Source organism: Drosophila santomea, chromosome X, assembly GCF_016746245.2.
Source record: "Drosophila santomea strain STO CAGO 1482 chromosome X, Prin_Dsan_1.1, whole genome shotgun sequence".
NCBI lineage: Eukaryota > Metazoa > Arthropoda > Insecta > Diptera > Drosophilidae > Drosophila > Drosophila santomea.
In genome coordinates, this window is record NC_053021.2 from 593,809 (window position 1) to 606,078 (window position 12,270).

Sequence of the window (12,270 nt, forward strand, 5' to 3'; positions counted from 1 at the left end):
TCCGGGCGAAGTGAATCGAAAATAGTTTTCCGATCGATCCATTCATGATGGTCCTGCTCGCGTGACTTGAGAGCATTATTGGGGCAGGGAGTCAGAAATGGGGCAGTTTGGAGTACGATTTCTGGTCGGGATTAATTCGCTTTTAATGGGCTCGAAAACGTTTAAATTTTCCCTCGGACGTTACAAATTCCACACATCCCCGGTGCATGTGCATCCACCCAAGCTGTACATCATCACGCCAACTCGTGCCCATAATTAACAGTCAGAAATATTTGGACAATCATAAAAAGGCAGACAGACAAAGCCACAGACGCGGTGGAAGACCATCTAAATCACTCAGATTTGGGGAAGGGAGAATTATTTTTGACACCGACTATTTGTTCTATCTATGTATCAGTTCGGCATTCGGCACTCGGCACTCGGCATAGAATGCATTTTATGTAAATGAAAGTTGTCCTCAATCTGGAGGTCGTATCTTGTGGCATCTTGCATCTCTGATTGATGTACGGTGTGCCGTGAGCTATGAACAATAAAGCAATCAAGAGGCACCGAATGTCAAACGATTTGTTTGTCCATTGTGAGGCTCCTTCTCTGTGGAGCGTGTGTTTTCTTGGACGAGGGACATCATTAATGTGCGGCACAGGTAACAACCTAATGGTTGAATGGTTGGATGGTTGCTATAGAGTCTCCAGTATGGCTTTGCGCCAGTTGTCACATGCTGGCCATGCTGGCTGGCAATGTCCAAGTTCTTACATGTCATTCGTTCTGTTTCAAGCTTAAAATCCCCTTCCAGCTGCACTCACGCAGTATATGTTCTACTTAGCACCAGTGCGCAACGAAAAGATTCGATATATTCACGGTATTCAGTACTTGGAATCTTTAATCTACCAGAAAAAAGGAACATTCCCCGCTCTGAAATATCCTATCTACCACTTTAGCCATCTTTCCAATTCGTAGATTGTTCTGTGAATATGGAAGTTTCCCCAACCAGAATGAATCTTATATCGCTCATCTTTATCGTACATCGGCCGCAGAGAGCTTTACTGTATTGTCTCGCATTTTTGGAGCTTTCCGCTGGCCGAGATCGCCAATCTGCGTGGCGAGCAGCCCACGAGGCAAAGCTCCTAAACGATCTCGCGATCTGAGTGAGCAAACTCAGCCATGGAGTCTTTCCAGCACGCGTGGCTCTCTGGCACTCGTAATCCTATTCACTACAAAGCCAGCGAAAGCTTAGCCGCGTCGCCCCCTTCGGCCTCACCCCCCTCACTGCACAGAGAGAAAAAGTTGAGCAGTATAGAGAATTACCATCCCCAACTACCGCCAATGCAGCATACAGATTTTATAGTTAACGAGCTCAGTGCGCACTTCGAAAGAACTTTTTATGAACAGCATTCAATAAATTCAATATTCAATTACTTTCTTTCAGTGTGGCTGCTTCTTCTTGAGCACAAGCAGCTGCCTCAACCTCGAGCTCAGTGCGAATTGCGTTCTCGAAGCGAGAGGTGGCGGTTCACCCGTAGTGCTGTAGCTCTGCCCAATTCATTTACGCCTTCTGTCTCTCAACTTGTCGCCCAGTCGCAGTTGGCTCTGACTGAGGTGCCAGCACTCGATTGATCTGGGCATCAGTTTCCCAGTGGAGCATTAGGATTTGGATTTGGATTTGGATTTGGATTTGGATTCGTATTCCCTTCCCACCCCATCGGACTCGTCGCAAGGATGGCCTCCCAGCAGCCGGACATCTCGCACGCAAAGCGCGCCGCCTTCCAGGTTTTGGCCGGCGGCTCGGCAGGATTCCTGGAGGTGTGCATCATGCAGCCACTCGATGTGGTCAAGACCCGCATCCAGATCCAGGCCACTCCGGCGCCGAATGCCGCAGCCCTTGGCGAGGTGAGTAGTTTGCCAGACAGTTTGAGTAGTTTGCGAATGAAGTGCGAATAGAGTTAAATAGCAATCACACGCCCGAAATCATAAATTAGGCTCAATTTGCTTATGTATGTACGTATGTTATTCATGTTCAATTTACACACATGCTCATGTGTCTGACTAGATAAGCGCCATGGAATTATTTTGAAGCCTATTGCCCTGCATCAAAATCCAGGTGTCACAAATACTCATTTATTGCTGGCAATCACCTCGAGATCTCAAGATGCAGGCAATAGATATCCATTCCTTCGTCCATCAGCTGTGGCTTGCGTCTGTTTTTGTTTTCTTTCTGGGCTGGGGCTTTCGTTTTGGATAAGGGCAAAGCAAGGTCACAAACAAGTTCTCCCCAATTTCTCTATTCCGAGCTGGCTCCCTCCCCTGTGTTTACATTTCTCTAGCGAAGGAAAGGGGCAGCCATCCACATTTATACATTTATCAGCAGTCGAAGCAAATCGCCGCTCTCCCCCGTAATAAGCTTATCAGTCGAGTGAAGAGTATGCGTATATGCGTATATATATATATAAATAAATACATGACAGGCCAAACATTCCCCAATCGCCATCGGAATTGAAATAATGCCCAGATAGCGGGTCGCACTTCAAATTGGTTCCGACATCGGGCGCGTGTGGGGCTACTAACTTGGGGCTGGCTATCAGCTAGTGATGGAGCCTAGTTAGCACTCCACTTCTGTTGTTTTAGCTGCTGAAGTAGACCAGCTCCACCGCCATAAGATTAGATACTTAGATCTTGGTATCTGCTGCTTTCTTTGCAGATCTGTGGGCTTAGAGCACCTAAAGATTAGACAAAGAAATGTTTTTGTTGAAATTTTTATACTGCGGTTTAAGAAGTTGCAAATCAAGAGGAAAGAAGGAATGCATTATTTGCATTGTTTATTATTCGTCTTTTTGGAAACAACATTCTGAGTAAAGATCACAGCATAATAAAGTCTCGAGACGTGTTCATTTTCTTCTGCATCTTCTGGTCGCCGACGCATGATGATTAAACAAATTTACGAGTGCAAATGAAAGCAAATATCCGAAGTGTGGTGGAGGGGGGCTAGCTGACGACAGGGGGGAAATTAGCACAAATACAGCATATATACAGCATATATACAGCATATATACAGCATACACACAAGTGGAACAAAGCACGCAGCTCTGCGTTCACTCACTTCCAGTTTTGCGCTCACAAACAGAACAGATATCTTGCAGTCCAGTGGAAACTCGAGTGATTTCTAGTGATTTCGAGTAGGTGTTATTAGTAGTAAATAACTCAATATTTAAATAGTTTGCAATCAATTCCTTTATTTACCTTCTGCGTGTGTTCCCATTTTCCAGCTGCACTACAATGGCGTCTTCGACTGCTTCGCCAAGATGTACCGCCACGAAGGCATCTCCTCCTACTGGAAGGGCATCATGCCGCCAATCCTGGCCGAGACGCCCAAGCGGGCCATCAAGTTCCTCGTGTTCGAGCAGACGAAGCCGCTCTTCCAGTTCGGCTCGCCCACGCCCACGCCGCTGACCTTTTCCCTGGCCGGACTGACAGCCGGCACCCTGGAGGCCATCGCCGTGAATCCCTTCGAGGTGGTGAAGGTGGCCCAGCAGGCGGATCGCCAGAAGAAGATGCTCAGCACGTTCGCGGTGGCCAAGGGCATCATCAAGCAGGACGGATTGGGCTTCAGCGGCCTCAACAAGGGCATCACTGCCACCATGGGACGCAACGGCGTCTTCAACATGGTCTACTTCGGGTTCTACCACAGCGTGAAGAACGTGGTGCCCGAGTACAAGGAGAGCCATCTGGAGTTCCTGCGCAAGGTGACCATCGGCTTCCTGGCCGGCACTCTGGCCTGCTTCGTCAACATCCCCTTCGACGTGGCCAAGTCCCGCATCCAGGGACCGCAGCCGGTCGCCGGGCAGATCAAATACCGCGGAACCTTCAGCTCCATGGGCATCGTCTACCGCGAGGAAGGATTCCGGGCGCTCTACAAGGGACTCGTCCCCAAGATTATGCGTTTGGGCCCAGGAGGAGCTATTCTGCTGCTGGTCTTCGAGTACTCCTACGATTACCTGCTGCACAACTACTCCTAGTTCGTAGATCCCCAATCCTTTTTGTTTTTTTTTGTATAATATACTATTTAGTTAGCCGATTAGTCGCGAGCTAAGCCAGCGAGGGGTAGCTAGTCTTCCGATTGTGATTCGCCAATAAATGTAAAAACTTTAAATGATATTTTTTACTTTGAGCTGAAAATAAATAATCAACAATATTTTAAGAATATAATTTAAATTATATAAATTTAATAAGTGCACTTCCTGCAGCAGACGAAATGCCGATTTTCCTGCAGGCAAACAACATTTTTCACACCCAAACTGCCAAAGTTCTTGGTTTCAGACACCAGGCGCGCAGAAAGAGTAGCACGTGCAAAACAATCAGCTGATCAGTTAAATTGGCGCTTAGATAGAGATGCCCACGTGCCTCTCCATTTCGGCACGACCCCATGCAATGCAAGGGACTTTCGTGCCTATCGTGCTAAAATCGTGACACGAACACAAGAACAACGTGGTCGCTCATCACTGCTCTGCACTCAGATCCCAAGTAACGGTTCCGCTGCTCTCCTATTGGTCAGAAGGAGCTGGGGAGATCGAAATGGCAGCCATTTTGAAAAAGGGCAGCCATCATGAAAAGGATCAGCTGTTTCAACTGATTTCGAGCTGTCAGCTGCTGCTTGCTGCTGATTCTGTTCGCCTGGTATCTGGGACCCCAAAAAGTGGCAATCTGTCTGGGAAAAATGATGCCGGGTCGGAAATTTTGTGCGAGATTTGTGAATTCTCGGTGCCTTAACACCAGGCGAACATAAATTTGCGTAGGGGGCAGGCTGACTTAATAGTTGCCTGCTGACTGGAAAGACGTATGGGGCGGGCCCATGGGATACAATAACGGTTACCCCTCCGCCGCTGGCTTCCCGTCTAATGGCGACTGGAAAAACGTACAGGGCGGCCATCATGAAAAAGCGATCAGCTGTTTTGACTAAATTTGAGCGGACAGCTGGCGCCTGCTACTGTTTCTGTTTGCCTGGTATTGGAAACCCAAAAACTAAGCAAATTGCCTTGGTAAAAAGTTGCCGCATGGAATTCAATTAGGGTGAACCTTTATTTTCGCCCAAACATTACCTAAAAAATGTCGTACATGGTGTGTGCATTGGCTAATGTCTAGAGAAGACACAAGCCAACAGGTATTTTGCGACTTCCGCACCTGGTCGCACAGCGAAAAGTGAAATCAAACAACAGTTTTAACCGATTAAAAAACTTGTTTTGCGGACAATCTACGCAAGCAGCTGAAAGCATCCAGAAGCATCCAAAACGGGTTTCGGTAATTAGCATGCACATCGCCATCGGTGACCGCTGATCTGCGCTCGACGGCTGCCGTATTTGGCATTACTATAGTCTCGTCTCCTCTCGTCAAAGGGTGAAGCACTAATCCGGATCACATGATGGCCTCCAGTGGTGGCGCTTGTTCCCATTTCGCCTTTGTGGCCTGGGCGGTGTTTGCCTTGTTGCTGACGCACGGCGGCGACAATGTTGTGGATGCCCGGCGTAACCAGGGCAACCAGCGGAAGACCTCCTCCTCGTCCAGCTCCTCCAACTACGGTCACGTGACGCCCAGCTATAGCACGAATGGCCATGCCGCCGGCAACTCTCACGCAGATGTGGCCAAACTGAGCTACCCCAACTACAATTCGCAGCCGAATCGCCCAATGGCCGCGGGCTCATCGGGATCCCCCGGCTCCGCCCCTCAGCCAGGTTGGAATGTTCCGCAGGGTCCGCCGCCCGCCTACTCCGCTTCCAATCCCGCCGGCGGAGCCCGACCCAATATGCACGAGCCGCCGCCAGCCTATCATGCTCCCAACTACGGAGCAGCTCCTCCCAGCTATGGGGCCGCCACCGGATCGAATATGCATCAGCCGCAGTACTCGGGAGTGCCAGCTGGCGCCACCTACTATCCGGCCGCAGGACACGGTGGCAGCTATCCGGCCAACATCCCCGCTGGAGCTACGTACTACCCATCCGCCGGCCATGTGCCCATGGGCGGTGGCTATCACCCAGCTGCTGCTCCGCCTCCGGGTGCCACCTACTACCAGGCTGGATCTGCCTTGCCGCCCGGAGCCACCTACTACTCTGCACCGCCGCAGCAGTCCTCCTCTGGCTTGGGCTTCGGTAAGATATCTAAAAAGACGGTCAACTCGCGGTGTACCCTGATCCCCTACAGCAATCTGCTGTTGCTGACTCATATTTGCTTTGGGTTTTCACCCAAATCGAGTGCACCGCTTGTTAGCTTAGTCGCACAGCTGTTTTTGCGCGTCAATGTTTAATTTCTTCGCAGGAACTGGCCTGCTTGCTGGTGGCTTGGGCGGTGCTCTGCTGGGTCACGCTCTTACGCCCTCGGGAGGCAGTTCCTCCTCGCAGCCGGTTGCCGCAGCGCCAGCTGCTGGCCAGGATCGCATCATCATCATCAACAATGGCGTGCCGGTGAATGCCAGCGATGGCACCACTGTGATAAACGCAGCGGGTGTGGCGGCTGCCCCAGGAGCAGTTCCAGCCGCACCAATGGCCCCTTCCAACGCGACCCAGGATGCCCAACAGCCAGCCGTGCCCATGGCACCAATGCCGGCAATGCCCTTCAATCCAGAGACCTCCAACATGACCGCACCGGATGCAGCTGCTCCCCCACCGCCCGGCGGCATTATTTGCGTGCCCACCAAGGTGAACGAAACGGACCCGGCCGACAGCACCAAGATGATAGAGGTGGAGAAGATTGCCTGCTACCCGGCACCCCCGCCACCAGCTGCGCCCGCCGGCGAGGGTCCAGCACCACTGGCGCCCATGGCCGCCGATCAACCAGGAAATCAGCAGGTGCAGAAGACCCAGGATGTCGCTGCCCCAGTTCAGGCATCCGTAACGTCCAACACCGGCGGAGCTCAGTCCTTGGAGGGATTCACCACTCGGAGCCTTCTGCTCGCGCTCATGAGCGGGGTGGTGGCCAAGTGGCTTGCTGGCTTCTAAAGACCATGCTTCTGGAACGTTCCACTGTGCACCCGCACCCACTCAATACTACTCAACCCTACTACTACTACCCACTGTACCTTCCTCCCCAGCTGTTGTGGCCTTGGCGCGCACGGTTTATTTGCGCTGGCCAAGATCGATAATTCCAGGCGCTAATTGGACGAAAATTGTTGAATTATGCCGGACCATCTCTATGGTACGACTACAGTATTTGTGGATAAACAAGCTGGGTTCCCAGCTCGCAATTCCCCATCAAAAGTCCCCCTTTTCCAATTTGGCCTTCAATTGTGATGATTGCGATGTGAATGGGCTCCCGTAACCGGACCCGGACCCGGACCCGGACCAATCCCAGCGAGCTCGAAACAAAGCAAACGTTCGAATATCTCGGCATATATGTATATCTATATCGATATGAAAATGAATATGAATATGAATAACCCTATGTGTAAACCCGACTCAAAAGCCTTCTGAAGAAAGACAAACTGAAAACTGAACGTAAGTTGCAGTTCCCACTAAAAGTGTATATTTTTCTAGACTTGCTAGCGTAATTGTTGCTTCTTTTTGCATTGTTGTAAGCAAACGTATTTGTTGCACTCCCCAGTTGTTGAATAAAGTAAAAGCTTTCGCCCACACCCACAGCACCCGCCACGTATGTGTTTAATTTTAAACTAAATGGGAAATTGTCTAGTTAATGGGCGGTCCGCTTGCATAACGATGAGCAACCGCAGTTGTCCGGACTATTCTAGTGCCCCTGCTTTCGTAACCGCAAAGCTGGCTAAATCTGTGATAGAAGATAGAATCTGTGACTAAATCTGTGAAAGCAGACAGCTCATTAGCAGATTAGCCCATCACTACTTGGTTAAAAGTTTATAGCTTATAAGTTTAATTCGATTGGTTATCATACTCTTAATCTACCCAGCCCGTTGATAGCAAGTATCTAAGTATCAAGTAGCGTTCACCAAGTGCATGACCACGTACTACGAACCACTGGATGATGCATCATCCACAATATGATATCCATCACACTTCCAAAGCGCCGAGCTCTTTCGCCACCAAACGCGGAAAGAAGCGAGACGGGGCTATCGCATTTTCGAGTCATATGCAAATAGCACCGAATGCAAATAGCCTTCAAAGACAAAGCTTTTCAATGATCTTAATCCGCATCTTTACAAGCGAAATAACTAGTCATTAAACAGGCAGTTTACCCGCATAGACTTGAACAACTAAAAAGAACTACTTGGGCGTTAGGGTTAACACACAATTGTTTTATTGAGGCCAGCCCGGAGTTTTCTTTTTTTCATGAGTTCACATCTTGTTGTTAGCTTATAAAAACACGCCCGTCGAGGACGTGTGATGTATAATAAAACCAATGTAAACCTAGTGATTCCGCTGTATGGATCTGCTGCATCTTTACTCGGCATCGTCGTCCTCGTCGTCGTTGGAGCTGATTCTGAAGTAGCGCAGCTCGTACGAGTCCTTCTCGTTGGCCACCACACGGATCCAATCGCGCAGGCTGTTCTTCTTCAGGTACTTCTTGGTCAAGTACTTGAGGTAGGCCTTGGAGAAGTGCACGTCGGAGCTGACGATGAGCTTCAGCTTGGAGCGCTCGAAGGTGACGTTGTTGCCCAGGTTGTTCACCTTGCCGTTGACCTTAAGGCGGGCCTTGATGTACTTCTCCTGCGGGCGGAATAGAGAGGGTGGTATTCCCGGTTAGTTCTGCTTGGACTTGGACTGGAGCTCTTGAGCATCCTGCTAGCGGAGCCTGCCAGCGGTAAGCTGGCGTAAATGTCTCTGTCTTTGTTAAGGCTAAGAGTCGAGTGTGTAGAACAGAAAGCCCAAATAAAGAAGAGTGACCAATTTTTTGCTGTGCCACTGAGTACACTGCCATCAGAGCGACGCTTGAAGCTCACTCTCTGACGGCAAATCGGCGTGGCCTGTAAAACAGATTTATCCAGGTGATAGATGGTGAGCAATGAAGGGGGTCACGGAACCACTAGGTGCAGTACCAGTCGGGGGACTAGTTGTAGTAGTAAATGGTTGTTCTTGTTCCATTCAAATGACTCAGTTGCATACTTGGACTGTCTAGTGGTTCCTTAACCCGTTTGTGAAGGCAGCATAAGATTGTAGTTACCTGATCCTGCGACGTAGGCGACACTTTAATCGACGGAGCGCCCTGCTAAGAAGCGCGTTCAGCGCACTCGGTTTGCCCACTAGCGGGTACTTAATTGCTTGGTTCAGGTTAGGTTATCACATGGCGAATGGAGGAAGCACCTAATGCTAACTGCTAACTGCAAACTAGTTGGGAAAACCTGCAGTGCCGCGAAAGAGCGGGCACTGTGAGCAGGGCGCACTATGAATTTTGGCCTGAGGCGCCACGGATGTGGACGCACTCAACCCAGGGCCCACCACGTGGCGGTACACATAGCACGGCTTGACGCTGTTCACAGACGGTTGCACCACTGGCCAGTGCCAGGTCACTGGCGGTCAGTGGCTACCCCGTTGTGCAGTGCCCAGAGCCCCTTGACAACAAGCGCGATTGGAAGGCGCTGCGGAGAAACACGTGTGCCCGCATGGGGCAGCGAAGGAATCGGTTCGGAACGGACACATACCCTATGACTACGAATTTGCTCTAGAGTAGCTTACTGTTGTTCCAGAAGTTGTTAACCGCCGGCGGCACGGGAAAAGTCCGCCAGCAGTTTATCGCCAAATGGAGTGAACTCACTTTAACCACAACTTTTTATCCAGAGCCCCTGGTTAACTTGGAGGGCAGTGGAAAGCTTGGTGCGGTAAGACTATACTGATTTAGGTGGTTATGGTTATTCTGGTTATTGCTTTCAGGCGTTTTGAGAGCACTACCTTTGGTTATAATCTGGTTGAAACGACATACAAAGCAACTTTGGCAATTAAACGATGAATAGGAGATACTTCCCAAAACATCTTGAAAGCAACGCCAGAATACAACCAGTGCTTGATACTGAGCGGTGAGATTCGTGATCATCTGTGTACCCCAGCTACTTACGAAGTCGGCCACATCCATGATGCTATCCTCAGCAATGTTGGTGCAGTCGATGGTGAAGCGCAGAGAGACCTTCTTCTTCTTCTGTCCCTTGCCGCGCAGCACGTTCTTCTTGACCACCTTGGGAGCTGGGGCGGCAGCCTTGGCCTTGGGCTTAGGCGCGGGCTTGGCGACAGCAGGAGCAGCTGCAGCCGGAGCGGGAGCAGCAGCAGCCGGGGCAGCGGCGGCGGCCTTGGCGGGAGCAGCCTTCTTGGCTGGGGGAGCGGCAGCGGGCGTGGAGGCAGCCTTCTTGGCAGGAGCAGCCTTGGCGGCAGCCGGAGCAGCGGCAGCCTTGGCGTCCTTCTTGGGAGCAGCGGCAGCGGGTGCCTTCTTTCCGGCATCCTTAGCAGCGGCAGCGGGCTTGGCAGCTGCGGGCTTGGCGGCCGCGGGCTTGGCAGCAGCGGCGGCTGCCTTCACATCCTTGGCCGCCTCGGGCGCCTTCTTCACGTTCTTGGCAGCGGCGGCGGCGGGCTTGGCGGCCTCAGCCTTTGGCTTCTCCACCTTGCCCTTGGCGGCGGCTGCGGGAGCAGCCTTCTTCTCCGCTGGCTTGGCAGCAGCGGTCTTGGTATCACCCTTGTTGGTCTTGGCCTGCACGCACACCGAAAAAAAAAGAACAAAAATCACACACACATTCGCCTGATGGCGTATTCCGCTCCTGGCCACCGTCCCCAGCAGGCTTACACAACCTGGAGCACCCGGGCGCCGGTGGCCAGGCTGGAATTCCGCATTTCGGAGCACTTACGGTAGGAGCCATCTTGTCAGTCGAAAACCACGAGGAAAAAGAACAGAAAGCGGAAGCGGCGGCAAGAAGAAGAGATGGCTAGGTGTGACCGCAGCGCGTTACCGCTGTAATCCCGATAGTGTGCGCTACAAATGCAGCCCTGGGTTTGAGACTCCGGTGCCGCGTAGCCGAGTTCCAATCCAATGCGCTGACTTGAGAGCGAATTTCGTATATAAAATACTTTTTAAAATATGATTATTTGTTACCATTCGGCAAACATTACAAGGGATATAAAAGCCGCTGATAAGAATATGAGAACAAGATGTCTACCTGGCCTTTTGCGCTACTCGAATGCGACGCCGCGGTACACGAAATGAGGCACACGAAAGTAAAAGCCATCATAAAGAAAACCTCCAGACATAAAGTCCTATAATTACCAACACCCGAACGTTGTAAGTGCCTCGAAATTGGCCCGCCCCTGGGGCCATATTTCATAAAATGCAGCGCGATGGAGAGGAGGCGGAGGAGCAGATTGGCGGTGCTGTACGAGGGGAAAGAGGAGCGTTAAGTCATGGAGAAGGCACCGGAGAGTGATGGCAAAAACGGGGAGCAGCAGCAGAAGAGCAAGAAAGAAGTCGATGAGGAACAGCGGAAGAGGAAGAAAGAAGAATTTGGCCCAGGTTGGCCAACTACATATGTATGAACATGCATGCATACATACATATGCATGTATTCTTGAGCTTGCTTGCTTTCATCTACTAAATAATCCCGAAACGCGCAGCGGAACACTGTATTGTTCCCAGTGCAGATCTGCTCTTCCCCGCCCCCCGGCGGTCCCCACAAATTGGTGGTAATGAACATTCTGCAGAGGAGGAACCGATTCCCGCCTTTTTCCTTCCTTTTCCCTCTCCCGCATGCAGCCGGCACTTGCGCATAATCTCCGCTATCTTCATTGGCGTTATTTTTAGGACTTCTTGCGAAACGAAAGCTTCTCGTGGAAGGATTCTTCTATTTGCAGTACTCACGCAGTATTCATCAGCATTCCCCACTCTGTGCTAACAATTCATTTGGATTCTGCATCCGTGTGGCGTGTGGCGCCCTGGGGATTGCGTGCTTTGGAGTCATCCCTCTCCCTGCAGCTTCTGTTTTCTGTTTCCAGCTTCCGACCCGTGACTACCTCTCTTTGTGAGCTTGGCTTGGCTGCTCATCCGGAATGGGAGTCCTGGTCTCTGGGCGCCCTTCACATCCATGGCCCGGATGGATGGATGGAGTCCTCCCTACCTGTCCAATTGGTTCGGAAGGCCTTCTCACGCGGACCCGTCCGACGCTCTGTTATCACTTAGTGAACGCCCAGCTCCTATTTCCTTCGCCGTTCTTATCTTAAGTGAAGAAGGTCCACTCTCGGCCGCAGTGTATACACTGAGAGAAACTGCGTATGCAATACTACCTGAAAACGGAGGCCCATGCTGCAAGAAGGCACGCTCCACAGGAGTGGGAAGATAGTTCTGTGAGTA

General features: G+C 51.0%; 3 protein-coding genes across 3 annotated transcripts; 2 read left to right on the forward strand and 1 right to left on the reverse strand.

Annotated features, from left to right (window-relative positions):
* The first annotated feature begins 1,467 nt into the window (after positions 1–1,467).
* On the forward strand, positions 1,468–4,197 carry LOC120456772 (mitochondrial 2-oxodicarboxylate carrier). Its single transcript, XM_039643769.2, has 2 exons — positions 1,468–1,887; positions 3,261–4,197. The coding sequence occupies exons 1-2, from the start codon at positions 1,717–1,719 to the stop codon at positions 4,008–4,010; spliced, it is 921 nt and encodes a 306-aa protein (XP_039499703.1). The 5' UTR covers positions 1,468–1,716; the 3' UTR covers positions 4,011–4,197.
* A 938-nt stretch (positions 4,198–5,135) lies between these two features.
* On the forward strand, positions 5,136–7,621 carry LOC120455344 (transcription initiation factor TFIID subunit 4). Its single transcript, XM_039641433.2, has 3 exons — positions 5,136–5,289; positions 5,385–6,134; positions 6,301–7,621. Exons 2-3 carry the CDS (start codon positions 5,408–5,410, stop codon positions 6,978–6,980), a joined length of 1,407 nt encoding a protein of 468 aa, XP_039497367.1. The 5' UTR covers positions 5,136–5,289; positions 5,385–5,407; the 3' UTR covers positions 6,981–7,621.
* Positions 7,622–8,224: 603 nt separating this feature from the next.
* Positions 8,225–10,926, reverse strand: LOC120455345 (60S ribosomal protein L22). The gene is made up of 3 exons (XM_039641434.1): positions 10,778–10,926; positions 10,000–10,623; positions 8,225–8,657 (listed from the first exon to the last, which is right to left on the reverse strand). The coding sequence occupies exons 1-3, from the start codon at positions 10,787–10,789 to the stop codon at positions 8,391–8,393; spliced, it is 903 nt and encodes a 300-aa protein (XP_039497368.1). The 5' UTR covers positions 10,790–10,926; the 3' UTR covers positions 8,225–8,390.
* Positions 10,927–12,270: the final 1,344 nt, after the last annotated feature.